Source organism: Hemitrygon akajei, chromosome 3 (genome assembly GCF_048418815.1).
Source record: "Hemitrygon akajei chromosome 3, sHemAka1.3, whole genome shotgun sequence".
Classification (NCBI taxonomy): domain Eukaryota; kingdom Metazoa; phylum Chordata; class Chondrichthyes; order Myliobatiformes; family Dasyatidae; genus Hemitrygon; species Hemitrygon akajei.
In genome coordinates this window covers 45,480,473-45,503,704 of record NC_133126.1, presented here as the reverse complement: position 1 = coordinate 45,503,704, position 23,232 = coordinate 45,480,473, and the positions used below count along the sequence as shown (strand labels likewise).

At 38.7% G+C, this 23,232-nt stretch overlaps 1 protein-coding gene across 6 annotated transcripts in view; it reads right to left on the bottom strand.

The window, feature by feature from the left end:
* tdrd9 (tudor domain containing 9) overlaps positions 1 to 23,232 on the bottom strand; it is a 150,930-nt gene that overhangs the window by 30,907 nt on the left and 96,791 nt on the right. For all 6 annotated transcript variants that reach the window (XM_073039764.1, XM_073039766.1, XM_073039768.1 and 3 more), the window contains 4 exons: positions 20,908 to 21,025; positions 13,946 to 14,155; positions 9,940 to 10,029; positions 8,369 to 8,626 (listed from right to left, as the gene is read on the bottom strand). In XM_073039764.1, coding sequence (XP_072895865.1) covers positions 8,369 to 8,626; positions 9,940 to 10,029; positions 13,946 to 14,155; positions 20,908 to 21,025 — 676 coding nt within the window. The remainder of the gene's footprint in view (positions 1 to 8,368; positions 8,627 to 9,939; positions 10,030 to 13,945; positions 14,156 to 20,907; positions 21,026 to 23,232) is intronic.

Sequence of the window (23,232 nt, the reverse complement as noted above, 5' to 3'; positions counted from 1 at the left end):
CTGTTCATGTGCCAACTATAAGAAAACACTGAGCAAGAATGGTGTTCATAGAAAGACACCACAGAGGGAGTCATTGGTCTCCCCAGAAAAAACATTGCTACACATCTAAGGATTGCAAAAGACCACCTGGATGTTCTATAATGCTTCAGGGACAATGATCTGTGGGCAGATGAGACAAAAGTTGAACCTCTTGGTAGAAATGCACATTGCTATGTTTGGAGGAAAGGGAGCACTGCACACCAACTGCAAAGCATGGTGGAAGGAGCATCATGCTTTGGGGCTGCTTTGCTGATTCATGGCCTGGACAGTTTGCAATCATTGAGGGAACAATGAATTCAAAATTGTATCAAGACATTTTTCAGGAAAATGTCAACATAGCAGTTCGTCATCTGAAGCTTAACAGAAACTGGATAATACAACAAAAGACAGTGCCTATAAAAAGTATTCACCCTCCCTTGGAAGTTTTCATGTTTTATTGCTTTATTGAATCACAGTGGATTTAATTTGGCTTTTTTTGACAGGATCAATAAAAAAAACTATTTTGTGTTAAAGTGAAAATACATCTCTACAAAGTGATCTAAATTAATTTCAAATACAAAGTAGAAAATAACTCTGTGAAAGATGCTCATTGGTTGGCCTGATCTACCAGCACACCGAGATGCCAGTGGAAGAAAATAATTAATTGCACAAGTATTCATCCCCTTCAATTCAATATTTAGCAGATACACCTTTGGCAGCAATTGCAGCCTTGAGTCTGTGTGGATAGGTTTATCAGGTTTGCACATCTAGACACTGCTCAAGCTCTGACAGATTCCTTGGGGATCGTGAGTGAACAGCCCTTTTCAAGTCCAGTCACAAATTCTCCATTGGATTGAGGTCTGGGCTCTGACCTGGCCACTCCAGGACATTAACTTTGTTCTTTTTATGCCATTCCTGTGTAGCTTTGGCTTTATGCTTGAGTCCACTGTCTTGCTGAAATCTTATTCCAAGTTGCAGTTCCCTTGCAGACTGCATCAGGTTTTCCTCCAGGATTTCCCTGTACTTTGCTGCATTCATTTTACCATCTATCTTCACAAACCTTTCAGGGCCTGCTGCAGTGAAGCATCCCCACTGTATGATGCAACCACCACGCTTCACGGCAGGGGTGGTGTGTTTTTGATGATGTGCGGTATTTGGTTCACACCAAACATAGCATTTAGTCTGATGGCCAAAAAGATCAATTTTGGTTTCATCAGACCATAGAACCTTCTTCCAGCTGACTTCAGAATCTCTCATATGCCTTTTGCAAACTCTGCCTGAGATTTCATGCAAGGTTTTTTTTCCAACAGTGGCTTTCTCTTTGCCTCTCTCCCATAAAGCTGTGACTGGTGAAGCACCCGGGCAACAGTTGTTGCATATGCAGCCTCTTCCATCTCAGCCACTAAAGCTTGCAACTCCTCCAGTGCTGTCATAAGTCTCTAGGTGACCTCTCTCACTAGCCCCTTTCTTGCACAGTCACCCAGTTTTTGAGGATGGCCTGCTCTGGGAGGATTTAAAGCTGTGCCATATTCTTTCCATTTCTTGATGATTGACATAACTGTACTCCAATATTCAGTGGCTTGGAAATTTGTATCCATCTTCTGGCTTCTGCTTTTCAATAACCTTTCTGTAGAGTTGCTTGGAGTGTTCTTTTGTCTTGCTGGCATAGTTTTTGCCAGGACAATGACACACCAGCAGTTGGGCCTTCCAGATACAGATGTATTCTTACTACAATCAATTGAAACACCTTGACTGCACACATGTCATCACCATTTAACCAATTATGACTTCTACAACCAAATGGCTGTATCAGTAATGATTTGGTTTATCATATTAAAGGGGGTGAATACCCGTGCAATCAATTATTTTGAGTTTTATATAGGTAATTAATTTAGATCCACTGTGATTCTATGTTGTAAGACAATAAAACATGTAAACTTCCAGGGACCGGGGGGGGGGGGGGGGGCGGTGAATACTTTTTATAGGCATTGTATACCTAGCCACACAGTTATTGTTGTAGAGGGAGGAGAGCAGTGGGCTAAACACACATCCCTAAGGTGCGTCAGTGTCAGTTGTCAGGGAGGAAGAGATATTATCACCACTCCACACTGATTGTGGTCCTCTGGTTAGGAAGTCGAGAATCAAATTGCAGAGGGAGGTACAGAGGCCCAGGTTCTATCACTTATCAATCAGGAGTGTGGGAATGAAGGTGTTAAATGTTGAACTATAGTCAACAAACAACATCCTGACACAGGTGTTTGTACTATCCAGGTGATCTAAAGCCATGTGAAGAGCCATTAAGATTGTGTCTGCCATAGATCTTTTGTGGCAATAGGCAAATTGCAGTGGGTCCAGGTCCTTGTTGAGGCAGGAGCTCATTCCAACCATGACCAACCTCTCAAAGCATTTCATCACTGTAGATGTGAGTACTGCTGGGTGATAGTCATCAAGGCAACTCACACATCTTAGGCACTGGTATAAATGTTGCCTTTTTGAAGCAAGTGGGATCTTCCACCTGTAGCAGTGAGAAGTTGAAAATGTCCTTGAATACACCCGCCAGTTGGTTGTCACAAGTTTTCAGAGCCTTACTAGGTACTCCATCAGGGTTTGCTGTGTTGCTAGGGTTCACCCTCCTTAAAGACAGCCTAACATTGGCCTCTGAGACAGAGATCTCAGGGTTACCAGTAAAGCAGGGATCTTCACATCTGTAGTCATATTCTCCCTTTCACAGTGGGCATAGAAGGCATTGAGCTCAACTGGTAATGAAGCATCATTGCAATTCATGTTATTGGGTTTCACTTTGTAGAAGTAATGCCTTGCAAACCTGGCCAGAGTTCAGGTGCATTCAATGTCGCCTCCATCCTCACTTGGAATTATTTCTTTGCTCTTAAAATAGCCCTCCACAAGTCATACCTGGTTTTCTTGTACAGACCTGGATCACCAGACTTAAATGCCACAGATCTAGCCCTCAGCAGACATTCAACCTCCTGGTTCATCCACAGCTTTTGGTTCGGGAATGTACGGCAAGTTTTGATAGACATTCATCCACACAGGTTTTAATGAAGTCGGTAACAACTGTGGCATACTCATCCAGCTTCAAAGATGAATCCCTGAATACAGTCCAGTCCACCAATTCAAAGCAGTCTTATAAGTGATCCTGTGCTTCCCTTGTCTTGGTTCTCACTACTGGTGTTGCAGTCTTCAGTCTCTGCCTATACTCAGGAGTAGAAGGACAACAGGTGATTAGACTTTCCAAAGTGAGGGCATGGAATAGCACAGTAGGCATTCTTGATGATGGTGTAACAGTGGTCCAGCGTGCTGTTTCTTCTGGTGCAAGTGATTTGTTGATGGTTAATTATTTAGTGATGTTTTCAAGCTGGCCTGCTTAAGATCCCCAAAAACATACTGAAGGCATCATTGTGCACATTGACCCCATCACTTGGATCATCTAGAGCTTATTTGGCATTTGCTGAAGTGCAATGTATACCACTTCCAAAATGGTCACAGAAATCTCCCACAGCAGGTAAAATGGACAGCACTTAATTGTGAGATATTCCAGATCTGGTGAGCAGAATTGGGACAACACTAATACATTTGTGCACCAAGAGGAGTTGATCATGAGGCATACACCTCCAGCTCTGCTTCTGAAAGACTCCCAACAGTCTTATCCTGATAGTAATTTGTGAACCAGTCAATCTGAATCGCGTCTGATATGGAAGGGGTTAACCATATCCATCAAGCTGAGCTGCTCAAGATCACCATCTTCAAGGTGCCCCCACACTGTTGTATGTGAAAAGCACAGGTGGTTAGCAGTTTTGCAATACTCAGAACACCCTGCCCGGGACCAACAACTATTCCACAGTCAAAGCCTGAATGCTTGAAGCTATGGTGAGCAAAACAATTCTGAACTGTCTTACTACTTATTTCTCGCAAACTATCAGTGTCAAAAATCACTACTTTTTGAATACAAAAACACACAACTGATATTATTTGTAGTGGCAAAATCTGATGCAAAATCCAAACCAGCTTGCAACCCCAAACGGAGCTGCCTGACATATCCACACCTCCAATGATTGCTCCAAAGAGTCAAAATCTTTATCTTGATTCTTTTACAGCAATTAGCAAACATATAATTAAATATCATTGAGCATTATCTCAGCGGTCGGTAAAGATATGACCTCCACTGTCTCAAGCAACAAACCGCCACAAAATAAGTATGAATACATAACTTACTCCCTTCAGTTTTACCACGCCCCCACTCATGTGACTAATCACCATAAATGCACAGCGCAGAATACATGGGTCCAATATGCTAGCCACCTAATTATTATACTAGAATAATTACAACTACATGCTATTAAGACACGAGACATGAAATCTTTGTCCTCTTTTGGTAAGCAGTCTAACCTGGATCGTGACCTTCTCCTGCCAAACCAGGATGTCTCTCCTGACTACATTCAGAAAAATCTGTCTTGAATTGCTGCTGCCAAAGCTCGATCCAAGTGCAAAACTGAAGTCCTATTAACTGTTAGCTCTGGCCAATCATAGTGTCTTCCACCACCATGGTCTCCTTTCAATGGTCCATTAACAGTCCGACCTAGCATTGTTCTGATCGCAAAGAATCCATCATTAACACTGCAAATTACTTGCAATGGCTTCAATGCCTTAGGCATATTCACCCCTATCAACAGCTCAACTTCTTAATCAATTTCTGGCAAATAAACATATTTTAGGTGAGGCCATCCCTGAAGATCTGACAAGGAATACTCCCTTTGGGAACAAGCATATTTCCGGTGTATAGATGTTGGGCAATTCACAACAGCTTTCACTATCCAAGCCAGCCACTTTCAATCCTGAAATAACATAGCTACTCACAACATTCCCTTGACCCATGGTGCACTACAGAATGCATGTTCCTTCTCCTGTCAGAGTGAGCTTGTTCATGAGGCCCTTTGCGCAGAATACTGCTGTGCTTCCTTGATCTAGTAAAGCACAAGTAACCACTCCCTTGTTACTCTTCTTAGACTAAAATTACAAGTTTACAATCATGATCATCAGCCCCTATAAGACCATTAGATACTGTTGTGAGTGTCAACAAAATCATTGGAGAGGCTCTGAAGCTGGTGGATAAAGAAGTCATTATTCAGCAAAAAAAAAACAGGCAGGCAACACACTTGAGACACTCTTGAAAGAACAGGCTTACCTGACCGAATATTACATGATATTTTTATATGCTGAAGATCAAAGGTAACAGCAGGTATATGTAGAATCAGAATCAGGTTTATTACCAGTGGCATGTGTTGTGAAATTTGTTAACTTAGTACACTGCAATACATGACAATATAGAATGAAAAAAATCAAATAAATTAATTACAGCATGTATACATGTTTATTAAATAGATTAAAAATAATACAAAAACAGAAATAATATATATAAAAAAGTGAGGTAGTGTTTGTTCATGGGTTCAATGTCCATTTAGGAATCATATGACAGAGGGGAAGAAGCTGTTCCTGAATTGATGAGTGTGTGCTTTCAAGCTTCTGTACCTCCTTCCTGATGGTAACAATGAGAAGAGGTTATATCCTAGGTGACAGAGGTCCTTAATGATGGACGTGCCCTTCTGAGGCCCAGCTCCTTGAAGGGGTTCTGGATATTACAGAAGCTAGTACCCAAGACAGAGCTAATTATACAATCTTCTGTAGTTTCTTTCCATCTTGTTACAATCTATTCACAATGCTTCCTTTGAATTGTAACACCTACCCAACAGGCTGGTATATGTCTAGGGGAAAAGGAGATCCAGCCACTCACCAACCCCACCTCCTGTACACGCAGGTGCTGTGGGAATCAAGTTTATGCCGCGCGCACACACACCATACCAAACTCACACCAGATACCGTTATGGAATACACTTTAAAGATTTTACTAAAACTAAAAGAGTACTATGCAATACAATATATATGAAGGAAAAGAAAATAAAGTAAAAGGCGCCAACTTATCAAAGTTCAGTCAGTTTAGTGCACATCGTTGGCGCTCAACCATTGAACCATTTGACCCCTCGTCACTTTCCTCCGACCTCCACGTTCTCGCACCTGGGACCACCCGGGTGGTCAACCGAGCAGTGCAGCGCACGTCCACCTTCCTCAGCATCTTCTTCCCGACTCCCCTGAAAAGACTGCGAAACCCCGCTCCCAGACCCACAAGACAAAATAACATTCCCCATTGGTCAACAAATGAATACAATCCCGATATCAGCAAGTCTAAAGCTAAACAACTGCGAGAAAAAGCACTTATCATACAAAGAAGCATTCCTACTCTTAACAAAACAAAGAAGCCATTTTGATTAACATACACAGTACATTGTACAGAATTATATACAATTTTAAAACACCACCATCTTCACACCCACATTCCAGACAATCAAGATGAATGTCAACCCCTGCTGACTCTGTAGCTGCACTTGTAAAAATTTTCTAAGTTAATCAGGCAATTTACCTACAACAATCTTCATACTAGCAGACATGTTCAACTCATCCATGCCCAGCCATCTTTCATGGTGTTGCAACACCTTCTAAGAAAAAGACTGTTGTCTCGAAGTGCTTCCACATCTTCAGATTTAATACGTGGCAGCAGTAATTATCTGCTCATCACCAAAATGTTTCTGTAATAAAGCTTAGGCCTTTAGATATCCTTGTTCAAATACGGCCTGCTGGCAACTTTTGACAAGTTCTCTAGGGTAACCTCCAGTGTACTGTTTGAGAAAATAAATAGTCATAATAATTATCAATGCTATTCTTGAAAATCATCATGAATAAATGAATGATACTGCAATGGATTGCCATCAAAGATGTGAACTTCTCTTTTAGGCAGAGTTGCAATGCGTTGTTGTTGCAGCACCATGCTTGTCATTTCCTTTCATATCCTTATGGCCTCCAATGTGGCATTTAGAACTTTATCATCTGAAACATGAGTGTCATGATACCATAAATCAAGTTCTCAAAGGCTCTTTGTATGCTATTGGATATGTTGTAGGTTCAAACTACTTCCTAGGTGCATGCTGAGATTCAACTACCCCAGGAATTCAAACTCAGGGCTCAAAGACTTTTGATCATCAAATGTACCCACCTTGACATTGTGTAGGCTGGATTTTTCCTGTGCCAATGCAACACCATAGAACTGCTCTGCTGGTGCATGCTTGGCACCCACAGCACTTGCAGCCTTTAGCACTTTAATTTTGGCCACTCTGGCTGCAATTTCTTCCTGCAACTTGAGCTCCTCCATCAAAGCAACTTTGCCTGTTCCCCTGTTCCTTTTGTTGTCTTGCATATAACTTAGCTAATTCAGCCTTCATTTTAACGTGTACCAATGCGATCTTAGCTGCACAGGACTGAAATCTGTTGCTTTGGAAGTCCAAAACCCAGTTGCACAGTGGTGTGTTTAGACTGAGGAGTAGTTCATTCACCTAGCTCTGTGGAACTGAAATCCAGAAACAGAATTCTGATGTACAGTAGGTGCTCATTTCCTCAATGTATCAGGGCCAAGTGCATGATTGATACTATGGGTTCTGTCAGTAAGCATGTTGGTGAATGTCCAATGTGGCAGGAATGAAGTTTTTGATATGTACCACTACCAGCCATTCAAAGCACATGACGACGACTGGTGTCAGTGCCACCGGATGATAGTCATTTATTTCTGAACATATAACGTTCTTTTGTTCAGGGATAAAGGTGTCTGATTTGAAGCATGTGGGGACAGCAGCCTGGATGAGTGAAGTGTTGAAGATGTCCATGAAGACGTCAGTGATCTGGCGTGTACACTCCCTGAGTACTCAGCCTGCGATGTTGTCTGGCACAGAGGTTAGAGTGGACACTCTGTAGAGTTCTCATCATATCTGCAGCTGTTGCAGACAGTGGCTACTCACCCAGGGGTGGGGGTGGGGTTAGTTTTCATGACCAGCGTTGTACTGCATACCTTGAAGTATGCACAGAAGATGTTTGAAGCATTAGGGAGGGGGTGTCACTGGTATGATCAACAGTTCCAACTTTGGGTTGTGCATCAAAAGAATAAGTACTTAGGCTCAGGTCAGGCATGAATATCTGTGGCAAGTCTGGTTCAGGTCAAAATGTTTTTTATACTTCAGTACACCCCTTGTTAACTATATACATTAGGCTAGCTGTTGAACTTAAAAGGAAGAGAAATGTAAAACTGAAGAGTTCGCAATTTAATCCAAACATTTTACAGTCAACAGGGATAGAGGGCTCAATGGCTGAATTCAAACAATCATTCTTGGAACAGATAGTTAGTTTATATGCTGCAAAACATTGTTATTCATCTGTAAAACAATCACTGTACCTTTGATTCATATGTCTCCTCAGCTGATTCAGCAAAACCTTCGCTAATGAGGACTTCTCGCACATTACAGTTGGGCTTGGCAGTCTGTAAGTTAAGGTCTACGCGTAGAACATTATGTACAATGGAGTAAACTTCCACAAGCAGCACACAGTTTTTCACCAAGGTGGTGAATCTTCTCCTGGCCTCGGTGGTCCACTGATCTCCAAATAACATGGAATATGCAGATGGCCGCATGTTGCAAATTTGGCATTGTAGGGCCTAAAAAGAAAATCAGTTTACTTTTATTGAAGTACATGGCCTCCACAATTATAAGTATGTACATAAGAAGCCAACACTCCACAGATATAAATATAAACTATATCAATTCAGCACTTAATTAAGTATGTGAAAAGTGGCTTTCAGTTCAGTGTCACAAAATGCCTTTTTAAAAGAAACTATTAAGAATACCAAGCAGACATTTCTGAGAGACTTGAAACTTGTTGTAGAAGCTACTCTGAACTGAAGCTGGCAATCAAGAGAAAAATATATAAAGAAAATTAAATCTTATGTCTAAAAAGCTAAGTCCTCCACGATTCTTCCTTTGCACATTGGAAAGGATTGACTTTATAGGAGGTTTATAAAATAATGAGGAGCATAGATAAGGGGAATGGTAGCGGGTTAGGGCAGTCAAAATTAGAGGGCATAGATTTTGGGTGAGAGAGGACAGATTTAAAAGGAATTTGGGGGACAACTTTTTCCACACAACAGTTGGTAAGTATGTGGAACAAACTGCCAGAGGAAGTCGTTGAGGCAGAATAAGAATTATCATTTAAGAAGCACTTGGATAACTACATACAGGGGTGTGCTTAGAGGGAAAACTAGGACTATTAAAGAGGGCATCATGGTTGGTACGGACTTACTGGCCATATCTATGCTTTATGGTTGTCTGACTCTGTGAGACTTCATAATCAACCAGTTGTTGTTCTGTTGGCATTCTTTTACCTCTATTTAACAATTTCATAACAAGTTGCCATAGGCTGATGTGTACAGAAGGAAGATAACAAAATTTTTAAAAATGATATCAATATTAACAATTCCCTTCAAGTCCAATAATTCTCAGTAGAAAGGAAATGAAAATCCTCACTTACTAGCCAAACCCAGGAATACCAATACTAATTTTAACATCCTGTTCACCCAACAAACAGAACAGGCTATCCACTGAATTTAGTCGGCATTAATCAGCAACTCACTGATGAACAAAATGGACAGCAAGAGATCATACATCCTTTAAAAAAAAGTATCACAACATACTCTCGAACAATATTAAAGTTAATAACCAAACTTGCTGTACTAGCTCAGCATTAGCTTTCTTTGGTCTCTCACATATTTGCTCAGAATATTTCTAATTGTCAGATCCATAACCTCTTAAACCTTTGGTCTGCCTTTGTGCATTTTGGTTGAAATTTAAAACAATGTTTAAATTAACTGGAAGTTCTCTATTAAGTAACCTACTGAAAGTGAAATATATGCTACCATTAAAGGAACAGTAGGATATTCTAAGCAAAACTTAATAAATAACCAGCTGACCTTACCTGAAAAGGCATCTCCAAAAGGTTATGTGGAAGATTCCGTAAAAGATCTGTAGCAACTCTTGTTGTATTTCCATAATCCACAAAGAATATCTATTGAGAAATTTGCAAAAATAAATCAGACAGAACTCTAATTTAGTATAAAAGATAATTCTTAGAACAGCAGTCAACCTGTTGCCTCACAGCTCCATGATCCGAGGTGTTGTCTGTGTGCTGTTCCTGTGATAGGGTTTTCACAAAGCTCTGGTTGCCTCCCACATAGCTTTATCAACCAGTACATCTTCTCAATTCATTGCTATAAACTGCCTCATGTGTATAGATTAGTGATAGAACCTATACAGTTGGGACAATTTACAGATGGAAATGTGGTAAAAATAAAATATAATTAGCATAAATGTGTGTGAGACATTTGGCACAGACTCTGTGGGCTAAACAACAATTTCCATATTGTAGGACTATGACTACTTTATTGAACTGGTGGTATCAAAGGTAAGTTGGTTATCTAGCGGTCAAAATTACAGTCCATGAAATAGGGTGGAGCCCAGGACCATTTGTCAACCAATTTTACTTCCTTTAAATAAGTTTCAATCACTGGCAATGTATACTCTGCAACCTTATCCTCTTGATCTATAAAAATATAATAAAGAAACTGGGTTGTATGAAATGGATCCATTTCATTTTAAAAATGTATAGAGAATATGTTCCCATATTAATGTCAATTATTTTAAAATCTGTAGATGGCAAGCTTGCTATTCGTATGCTGGTTTTACAGTTCAAAGTAATATTATTATCAAAGTACATAAATGTCCCCATATTCTACCCTAACATTCATTTCATGTAGGCATTCACAGTAGAAGAAATACAATGAAAAGCAACACATAAACAATACTGATAAACAATCAATGTGCAGAAGACAACAAACTGGTTAAGTAACAAAAAAAAACCCAAATAAAAAATAAATAAATATTACTGAGAACACGAGTTATAGAGTCCTTGAAAGTGAGTCCATAGGTTGTGGAATCCGTTCAGTGTTGAAGTGTGCGAAGTTATCCATGCAGTTTCAGGAACCTGATGGGTGAAGGGTAGTACATGTTCCTGAATATAGTGATGTTGGTCCGATGCTCCTGTACCTCCTTCCCGATGGCAGTTTTTGCCAGGAAGATCATAATTACAATGTAACTTTGATCCACTAAAAATACATACATCTCTGTATTCTGATTGTGTGCGCTCTGGCACAAAGAGTACAAAGGACCAATGCAAATACCGGGTTTCTAACATTGCCAGATGTTCCCCTTTTACAAGGTATCTCATAGCAAAACAAGAAAATAATCATGGAGAGACAAATATGAATTGCTTTGGAATTGAGAATTACTTTTATATTCTATTGACAATTTCAATTATCTTAAGAGCTACAAGAGCTAATACAGTAGCTGATCTCAGCAACTTTCTCATTATAATTGCTTGAAACTCTCAAATAATGTTAACCTTAAGAGATAATGGGCATAAGAAAAACAGACAAAACACCAAAAAAGCTTACCCAAAAAATATTAGCAACTATAACATACAGCTTGTGTTATATGCTAAGCATTGTATATCAAGAAGTTACTTTCAAAGCATGGCTACCACAAAAAATGCACACATTTACTGAACATACATAACTAAAAAGATGACCTACTCTATATTGTAATTATGAATGAGATATTTTCTACTATATTAACTGAAAATGTGCTAGTTAAAAATATTCAAAAAGAACAAATTTGCATCTTTCATATCTCAAATTAAATGCCCAGGTACTTTCCAGCTTGATGCTTATTTCTTAAATAAAGCCTTTTATTAAAAAAAATACATGGCCAATTATTTATTCATGAGTGTTGTTATTGTTCTCAAGGCCAGCATTCAGTGAGCACAAATAACTGGCCTGAGCCGGTTTGATGAACCAATGCAATTTATGTACAAGATCCTTCGCTCCGCTGTTAGGTAACATGTCAGAACTTTGACTCAGTTATAAAAATAGCAATGTACCTATAACAGAAATATATGTTCCACTTCAATCATCTTTTATTCAGCTAGATATGACATCAGATAACAGTGTTTATTTCTCCTCAATACAACAAGCCATTGTAGTTTCAAAGGTTCATTGTTATCAAATTATGTATGCAGAATACAACTCTGAGATTTGTCTTCTCCATAAAGCCATAGAATACAGAAAACCAAAGTAGTTGAAATAAATCAATCTACCTCCCGCACAAAAAGAAAAAAGGCAAAAACCTGTAATCCCCAAAATCCCCCTCGTACAAAAACTAACAGATCACCCAACCCCCAGCCCACCAATCAGCAACAAGAAAGAATGGGCAAGAACTCAAAAAAAGTCAATGCTCCTTGAAACTACATTTAGTCAAATGCTGCCAGACTATCAAGAGCAATCACTCTCATATCACCACGATGAATCATCTTTTATGCCATTTTTGGTTCAAGGATGTAATAAGATCCACAGCACATTGGTCCTGACACAACCCAAACAATGCATCAGTTACCAAGTCTATGCTGATCATGTACTGCTTGATAGCCCTGCTGTAACCTTCCTTCATTTGTGAATAGTTAAGAGTAAATTCAGTTAGCAGTATTTAGTAGTTTGGATTGGCTTGCTCTTGGTAGAAAGAACATAACTGGGTAATTTTTACCTATTACTTAGAATAATGTCAGCAACACAGAAGAATGAAAATAAACTGGCTGGAGTTTCAACTATTTCTTGTCCATGTCTGAATTAATAAATGATACAAAGAGTATCCTATTGGCTTTGCTGTATCCAGAGGTCTCAAAATGTTCTTAATATTGAGCAGAATGAACAAATTGGCGAAAACAGATTTCCGCAATAGTAGGGACCTCAGAAAGAGTCAAGTGGATTAACCTCCCAGTAAGTCCAACTGAAGAAGGTTGTAAGTATTTTAGCTTGATGTTCACACCAAGATGTTGATTTCAAGTACCATCGAGGATGAGATTATCAATGTACATGGAGCCTCTTAAATGATTCATCCAATCATTTAATTATTGAACATCAGGGTACTATACTGATTTGCTCAGAGTATGATTGGTTAATTCTTCACATAACATGAAAATACTGCTTGATACATTTTACAGATTAGCATCACACTTTTGGCCACAGATGATCTACGGGTGGAAAGAGTTTGTCCTCTGGATCGATGAAAATGGTAGTAAGACATAAGCCGGACTGTAAAGTGACTGACTGTAAGAGTGCCATTCTGTTTTGACAAGTTAGATTTGTTCCGAGTATGTTCGTTTACCAAATAGTAGTAACACATAAAACTTTAGTGAAAAGTAAGGAGTTTGTCTCAACAACATCAGTTTAAGCCTACCAATACAGTTATAGTCAGATACAGTACATCTGATTCCTGGGTATGAAATCAAGCAGTTTTATCACTTACACTGACCCAGTCTGGCAGACAAATCTTTCAGGCCTCACGTAGTTAACTCGGCATTAGTATTTCCAATTTACTCCTGATATGACAAATAATGACCTCCACAGAGTATAGTTTGTCTCTTTTGCTACTCATGTAGAATTTCTTCTGAACAATGTTTATCACATAGGGGTATTGATTCATTAGCTGATCGGAGACCTCATATGGTATTGAATTGGTTTCCTTGGTGGAACAAGATATATCCAAGTTATGTATATATCCAAGAGTCTGAATATTCCAACTTGTCACCAAAAATGTTTCTCTTGACAGTGGTTTTGATAGAGACACCATTACTCTGATCTTTGGATTTTTTTATTTTTTTTTACAGTTATGTAAACAGTCATTGTTCAGTATTTCCACCAAAAGTTGACACCTCCCACTGTGGGTATTACATCAGGTTAAATAGGGAAGAAACAAAAACTTCTGGCATGCAAGTGAAAGTTCCAGTATTCAGGATGTTAATAGTTAAAAATGCACTAATGTTAATATTTCACAAGGAGAGAGGAAAAATTATTTCTAATTCAAACTCTTACCTCAGCTGAATCACCTGAGACTTGCAAGATTTTAGCTCTGTAATAATGGGTTTCATTACAATCTGTGAAAGGTGCAAGACAAAAATCAGGGAATGGTTCCACAATCAGTGGCGTCAATGTTAGATGCTTAATTTCATTCATCAGTTTGCCGAGTGTGTGCAAGCTCTCGCCATCTGTTCTGTAACCCCAGAAGTGTCCAACTTCAACAACCTGAAAAAAAATCATAACTTAATTAATAGAAAGCATTAATACACAGTTGAGACTCATAATCACTGTAAATTTAAATGCCAAATATTTGTCCAGTGTTTTATTGTGACACCATTTGGCAAGATGACCGTTGGGGAGGTTTCAAACTAATAGGAAAGGGGGATGCAAATACAGGCATAAAGACAGAGAGAAGCAATGCAGAAATCAAAGCAAAACCTACAAAAGAAAAAAAAGAGTGAAGTACATCAAGTCAAATCAAATCAAAGGACACAAAAATTACTAGATTCTAAGAGAACAATGAGTGTAATGCGAGTTATCTGAGAGTCCGTAGCATTTGAAAAAAAGCCAGCGCACAAATTAGAACAAAGGGGTGTGATTTAGTGGCCATTACAGAAATGTGGTTGCAGAGTAAAAATGATGAGAATTGAATATCCAAGGGTATCAGGTAAAATGGGTGGATAGGCAGGAAGGAAAGGGAGATGGGGCAGTGCTCTCAATTAATGACAAGATCAGGAAGACAGTGAGAGACATTATACTGTAGGGGGACACGGTAGTGTAGCAGTTAGCACAATGACTCAAAGCACCAGCAACTCAGATTCAATTCCCACCACTGCCTGTAAGGAGTTTGTATGTTTTTCCTGTGACTGTGTGGGTTTCCTCAGAGTGTTCTGGTTTCTATCCATGTTCCAAATATGTATAGGTTAGTAGTTAATCAGCTCATTAGTCACATAGGTATAATTTAGCAGTGTGGGCTCGTTCAGGCTGGAAGAGCCTGGTAGCTCCAAAAATGACTGAAGTCTAAGGAGTAGAATGTTGAATCCATCTGAGTAGAGATTAGGAATAGTGGAGGGGTGGGGGAAGAGGGCAGGGAAAGGAGAAAAATCACTGGTGGGAGTTGTCTATATGTCACCAATTAATGTTACATTGCACAAGCAATAAACCAAGAAATAACCAGCGCATGTAAGAATGTAACAGCAGTTGTTACGAGGGACGTTAACTTGCACGTAGACTGCGCAAATCAAGTTGGTCAAGATGGTCTTGAGGAGAACGCATCTGTGATTGTGTTCTAGAACAGCATGTTAGTGAAAGGGAAAATGCCATATTAGATCTTGTCCTGTGCAATGAGCCAGATAAAATTAATGATCTTGTAGTTAGATATTCTCTTGGAAAGAGTAATCACCGTATGATTCAATTTCTCATACAAATGGAGGGTGCCACAGTTTGATCTAAAATCAGCATATTATGCCTGAGCAAAAGAAACCACAACAGGATGAAGGAAGAGCTGGCTAAATAATAGCCAGCTCTTTTTATAGACTCAATAAAAGTATATTCCACTAAAAAGTAAGGACAGTAAAGCCTTGATTAACCAAGAAAATAATAGAAGGCATCAAATTAAAAGCTCATGTACACAAAGTCACCAGAAGTGGGAAATGATCTGTACAAGGATTTGCATTGGGTTCTATTTTGGGGACTTCTCTTCCCTTTGCTCTCTCTAAATTGCCGAAACGAATTGATAACCCGATAGTTAAACATACTTTACGTATATGGTTTCAATTTCGGATATTTTTTGGGTTGACTCAGTTTGTTTTAAATATTCCTATTGTATCCAATTGTTTTTTTTATCCTTCTATTATAGACCAAGCTTATTCAGCTTGGAAGACTAAAGGATTACTATGTTTTTCCAATTTATTTTTGGATAATTGTTTTATGTCTTTTGAGCAATTATCTAATAAATATAATTTGCCTAGATTTCATTTTTTTAGATATTTACAGATTAGGAATTTCTTAAATACCGTACTTCCTACTTTTCCAAATTTGGTGTCTTCAGGTATTTTGGAGAATTTGTTTGAACTAAATCCTTTTCAGAAAGGGCTTATATCAAAACTTTACAATATAATTATGAAGATACGTTCAGAGCCCTTTTATAAGACTAAAAATGATTGGGAAAGAGAACTTAACCTTACTATCCCTATTGAGAATTGGGATAAAATTCTTCAATTAGTTAATACATCATCTATATGTGCTAAACATTCATTAATACAGTTTAAAGTTGTGCACAGGGCTCATATGTCCAAGGATAAATTGGCTCATTTTTATTCCTATATAAATCCTATTTGTGACAGATGTCATTCTGAGATAGCGTCTTTAACTCATATGTTCTGGTCGTGTCCGCTTTTGAAAAAATATTGGAAAGATATTTTTGATATTATTTCTGTGGTATTGAACATTGATTTACAACCACATCCTATTACTGCAATTTTTGGTTTAACAATGATGGACTCACTTCATTTATCCTCTTCCGCTTGTCGAATGATTGCATTTCTTACATTAATGGCTAGAAGATCTATTTTGTTGAATTGAAAAGAAATTAATCCTCCTACCATATTTCATTGCTTTCTCAAACTATGTTATGTCTAAATTTAGAAAAAATTAGAAGTGTTGTATTTGATACTTCTATTAAATTTGAAAAGATATGGAGACCATTTATTCAATATTTTCATATGATGTAATATGACCCTGTTCCAAGCCTATTTGTTTTTCCAGTTTCGATTTTATATATGTTGAGAGGATCGGAGTTGACGACACTGATGATTTTGTATTTTTGTGAGATATTATAAACAGCCCTTTTTTTTCTTTTCCATTTTTTCTTTTTTTGCTTTTTTTTCTTTATTAGTTATTAGATTAGTAGATTAGTTTTCTTTTGCATAATTTTTTTTTCTTTTTTCTGTTTTTTTTAATATATACTATGAGATACCTAGGTTTGCCCTGTTTATTTGTATATTGTATCGTTCATGATTTGGGAATACTCATTTATACTGTAATCATTGCTTATGTATTCTTTCATGTTTAGTCGAAATGTGTATGTTTGTAATCCCATTATCTTTGTATTAATTTTATTTTGTTGACATTAATAACAATAATAAAAAGATTGAGAAAGAAAGAAAAGAAAGAAAGAAGTGGGAAATGGAAGATTGTGAAAACTTTTAAAAGCAAAGAACTACTTAACAAGCAATAAGGAAATGGAAATGAAAGTAAACTATCAGAAAATATAAAAACATAGTAAAATTATTTGTAATTATATAAAGCAGAAAAAAGGTAGCTGAAGTGGATGCAAGTTGCTTCAAAGAGGAGAAGGAGGCATTAATATTAGGTACGTGGAAGTGACTGAGGCCTTAAACATCAGACTTAATAGTGGACAACATATCTAACATGCCAAAGAGGATGAGATGGGAGGCGAGGACCGATACTGTTGCTATCACTAAAGAGGTAGTGTTGAGCAATCTAGTAGACCTAAAAGTAGACAATCTCCTGATCCTGATGGGATGCATCCCAGGGTATCAGGATCACTCTTTAAGAAATGAAGAAGGCAGCAGAAAGGAAATTATAGATCAGTCAGCCTGACCTCAGTGGTTGGAAGATGTTCGATTCAATTGTCAAAGATGAAGTTATGGAGTACTTGGTGACACAGACAAGACAGGACAAAGTCAGCGTGGCTTTCTTAAGGGATACAGTGTATATTGTATATTTGGACTTTCAGAAGGCCTTTGACAAGATGCCACACATGAGGCTGCTTACCAAGTTAAGAGCCCATGGCATTACAGGAAAGTTACTGGCATGGTCAGAGCATTGGCTGATTGGTAGGAGGCAGTGAGTGGGAATAAAAGGATCCTTTACTGGTTGGCTGCCAGTGAATACTGGTGTTCCGCAGGGGCCAGTGTTGCAACCACTTTTTTTTTTAATGCTGTCTATCAATGATTTAGATGATGGCATAGATGGTTTTGTTGCCAAGTTTGTAGATGATACAAAGATTGGTGGAGGTGGGGGAAGCAAGTAGTGTTGAGGAAACAGGTAGACTACAGAAGACCTTAGACAAATTTGGAGAATGGGCAAGAGAGTGGCAAATGAAATACAATGTTGGAAAATGCATGGTCATGCAATTTAGTAGAAAAATTACATGTGCAGACTATTTTCTAAACGGGGAGAATTTTCAAATATCTGAGATGTAAAGGGACTTGGAAGTCCCCATGCAGTATGCCTTAAAGGTTAACTTGCATGTAGAGTCAGTGGTGAGGGAGCAACTGCAATATTAGCATTCATTTCAAGAGGTCTAGAATACAAGTGCAGGTATGCAATGCCAAGGCTTTATAGGAAACTCGTGAGGCCTCACATTAAGTACTGTGAACAGAAAAGATGTGCTGGCATTGGAGAAGGTTCAGAAGGATGATTCCAGGAATGAAAGGGTTATCATACAAGGAACGTTTGATAGCTTTGGATCTGTACTTGCATTGGAGAGTGTTCCAGGATTGAATGGCTTGTCATATGAACAGCTTTGATGACTCTGGACCGGTGTTTACTGGAATTCAGAAGAATGAAGGGGGAGCTCATTGAAACCTTTTGAATGTTGAAAGGCCTAGACAGGGAAGATGTGGAAGGGATGTTTCCCATGGTGGGAGAGTCTAGGACAAGAGGGCACAGCCTTAGGATAGAGGAGTGTCCATTTAAAAGAGAAGCAGAGAATTTTTTTTAAGCCAGAGGGTGGTGAATTTGTGGAATTTATTAAGGCAGCTGTGGAGGCTGGGTCATTGGGTGTACTTAAGGCACTGCCTGATAGGTTCTTGATTGGACACAACAACAAAGGTTACAGGGAGGGGGCCAGTGAGTGGGTCTGAGGAGGGGGAGAAAAGGGATCAGCCATGATTGAATGGTGGAGCAGACTTGATAGGCCAAATGGCCTAATTCTGCTGTTATGGTCTTATGGACCTGAAAGAAATAATATAATTTAAGCAGACACATTTGTGATAATATACCAAAATTCTCTTGATAGGTCCCAGCAGATTGGAAGATAGTGCATGTCACAGTTTAAAAAAAGGATGTACACAAAAGCTAGGTGACTATAGGCCAACGAGCTTAACATTTATAACTGGGAAAATGCTTGACGTTATCATTAAGAAGTAGCAAGCCATCTGGATAAAAGTGGTTCCATCAGACAGACAACATGGATTTATGAAGGGCATGTGCTGTTTGATAAACTTTCTGAAGTTGGTTTGCAGGTGAAACAAGTTATCAAAAAGGCAAAATGGAACATTGGCCTTCATTGCTGAGGGACTGAATTTAAGAGCAGGGAGGTTATGCTGCAATTGTACAGGGTACTGGTAAGGCTGCACTCGAGTACTGCATATTGTTCTGGTATTCTTACTTGAAGGAAGACATAATGGCTTGCTGGTATAGTGGAGGTTCGAAGCTCAAAATAAATTTATGATCAAAGTACAAATATGTTACCATATGCAACCCTGAGATTCAATTTTTTGCAGGCATACACAATAAATCCAATAACCATAATAGAATCAATGTAAGACCACACCAAAAAAGCGGTGAACCAGTGTGCAAAAGACATCAAAATGTGAAAATACAATAAGAAAAAAATAATAAATAAGCAATAAATTTAAAAAATATTAAGATGAAGAGTCCTTGCAGAGTTCCTGGGTTGATTCCAGACAGAAGGGGGTTAGCCTATAGGGCGAGATTGAGTTGCCTGGGATTATACCTCATTGGAGTTTAGAAGAATGGGAGAGGATCTTGTAGAAATGTACAAAATTATGGAAGGGATAGGTAAGATAAAGGCAGGAAAGCAGTTTCCACTGGTAAATTAAACGTGAACGAGGGGTCATAGCCTCAAGAGTAAGGTGAATAGATTTAGGGTATAGATGAAGAGAAACTGTCTATCCCCTGAGAGTAATGAATCTGTATAACTCTTTGCTCAGGGAAAAAGGAGAACAACCTTATTAAATAGTTAAGACAGTTACATGGAGCTGATTCCACAGCAAGATCAGCCATGATCTTTGTGTTGCCCTTAAGGCATTCATTTAGTTTATTATATTTTCACTTTAGTAATTCATTTGTAATCATTTTCTAATTAAAGTTAAGGTTGTTGAAAGTAAATTTGTTGTCTGTGATATATCACGGCATGTGATGACATCATACCCGGTTTCGCTGCGTCCTATGGGAAAATACCGGTTTGGAGAAACGGGAAGGAGGGGGCTTGAGTGTGCAGGATCAGTGCGAGTAAAGTTTTCTTTCTACGCACTAGAAACATCATAGAAGCAACGCCGTGTTCATAAGATAATCGATATGTTGAAGTAAAAATGTTAACGCTGATTCTGTTAAAAGTAATGACGGTTGATAAAGTTTATGTTCTTTGTTATTTAAAGAGTTGCGGATAGTTTGTGTTGAAGTGTATTTAAAGCAACTGATGGCGTAGGTAGATTCTGACTTATGTTGTACTTTAATGTAATATAGTTTGATGTAGTTTTATTTTTGCAAGTATTTATGATGTAAATGTGATGCCAAGAAGAAAACAAATACTATATATATTTTGTATTGTTTTATCAACAGTTTTCACCATACGTTAATGTGGAAGAGTGAACAGTAAACTGTTAATCTTGCTGGGATCGTGCCTCATTGACTCCGGTTTATACTTCGTGTTTAGTTCAGAGTTTTTACACCTGTGCGAGAACACTACAATCTTATTAAATGGCAGAGCAGGTTCAATGGACCAGATGATCTACTCCTGCTCCTATTTTATATGTTCTTATGTAATAATAAATTTTAGTTACTCAAAGTCTCAAAATCAACATGATCTAGATACTGGAATAGACTTGTACCTTCGTTATTTATCCTCGAGTTTTCCCAACACAACTAACTGTCACAATCCCAATCCCAACAATTCCTTTAATGATCAGATTTTTTTTGATTACCTCAGTGACGTTCATGGTGAAAAAGCGTGGAACACGATGACAGGGCAAATCCAAAAGACCTCTTGACTTTTCTTCAGGCATCAGTTGAACAGCACAATTTTGATAGTCAATGCACAATCTGCATTAGAGATAACCAACTGTATTGTGATTGTTACTTATTGTCTAAAAGCAAGGGACAAATAACAAATACTTTCAAGTGTTTTTTCTTCTTCAATTTTTACTCCAACAGTAAGGATGGTTCTGAAATGAATTTTAATGGTCCACTAATTAAAGTGTTTAAAGACAGTTGTCTTGAAATTTATTAATTCCCAAAATAGCCTAGCACTGTGTAGATCAGCCATATGAACTCCGTCATTTCAGCTCCCTCTTCACTTTATTCCTGCTCCCATAGACCCCCCAATTTCCTTACTTCCCTGATTCCTTCCCAAACCAGTTTCCTTTCCCCCTTCCCCTCCCAGTGCACTAAGTATTTCCAAGATGGCCTGGAAAGAACAGGAATGGAGGGAAAGCAGTATCTATCACTGCAGTATACCAGAGCTGAAACTAGGTTACAATAACATGCTCCATGTGGAGATGCTTGGCATCAGTTGGAGAGCATTGTTTTAAGGAGAAGGTGAAAAGATTTATAGAAGCAAGGGTCATGTTTTTCCACACAGAAGGTGGTGGGAAAATGGAACAAGCTGCTTAAGGAAGTGGTAGAGCCTGGTGCAATTAGAACTTTAAAAGACATCATGACTGATATATAAGTAGCAGAGGGTTAGACAGGTATGTCAAATGGTACTAGTTCAGGTAGGCAATTTTGTTGAGCCAGGCAGACGCATTTCTTCAAATATTCTCATTTTAGACAGCTACAGCTAAAGTTCACAGCTACTGCCACGGACAATACAGTAAGCAAAACAGTTATAAGCTGTTTAAAAAAATCAATTGTTTCTCAAAGTCGACGAATGTTCAATAGCAGTCTCTGGTTGCAAGTGCAGCTCCCCTTTAAGAAAACGGAAGGGAGGATGCTGTGTTGGTTTAAAAGTTCATCTAAGGAGAAGAGGGTTCCGACTTCCACTACTGTCTATTCTGCTGGCATGCATACAGTCTCTGGAAAATAAAACGGAAGACTTCAGAGCAAGATTGCTGTACCAGAGGGACATCAGAAACTTGTGATTTTTGTTTCACAGAATTTTGATTATCCCCCGCCATTCCAGTGATATAGCTAGCTGGCTTCATAATTCAATGTCAAGATAGAACTGCTAAGTCTTTCAAAGGCAGAAGTATGCTTTATAATTAATTCCTCGCGGTGCACAAACGTGACAGTTGTGTTGCGGTCCTGCTCACCTGACCTGGAACATCTAGCAATCAAGTGTTGTCTGTTATATCTGCCACAGGAGTTTTCACCATCATCTTGGTAGTACGTATATTCCATCTCAGGCTTGTATCAAACATGTTCTAAACGAACTGAGCGATGTAATCAACAGGCACGAAACAGTGTACCCTGATGCTGTCCCCATTATTTTGGGGGATTTTAACTAGGCCAGCCTGAAGTGTCCCGAAATAATTATCACCAGCTTATCACTTGTGGAACCAGAGGTGCCAAAACACTGCAATACTAACATCAAGAATGTTTATCATGCCATCCTACACTCACACTTTGCAAAGTCTGATCACCTGGCTGTACTTCTACTCCCTGAGTACTGGCAGAGACTGAAGGCTGCAGCACCCATAGACAGGATCTTGAAGGTATGGACAAGAAAGGTAGAGGAGCACTCACAGGACTGCTTTGAGTAATTGGACTGGACAGAATTCAGAGATTCATCTTCAAGTCTGAGCTGCGTCCAACCCCTTCAAATGTCTCGGATTGCATTCATGGCATTCTAAAGGGGGAAGGAGAGTAGCCGCAAGACTTGGTACATATTGGCATCAATAACATAGGTACGAAAAGTATTGAGTTCCTGAAGAGAGATTTTAGGGAGCAAAGTAAAAAGATGATCCAGGGTAGTAATCTCTGGATTGCTGCCTATCCCACACACCAGTAAGTAAGAATAGGAGCTTTTGGCAGATAAATGCATGGGGATGGGGTCAGGTTTCTGCATCATTGAGATCTTTTCTGGGGAATGTATGATCTGTACAAAAGAGACAGGTTACACCTGAACCTGAGGGGGACCAATATCCTTACAAGTAGGTTTGCAAGAGCTGTTTGGGAGGGTTAAAACCAGGGTTTCACAACTGGGATTCCGTACTACCCTAATGTTCCATGAGAGATCACCAGGGATTCTGCGAGAGATCGTCATTAATAAAAAATAATAAACATCGATTCTTGAACTTTGCGATGCTAGC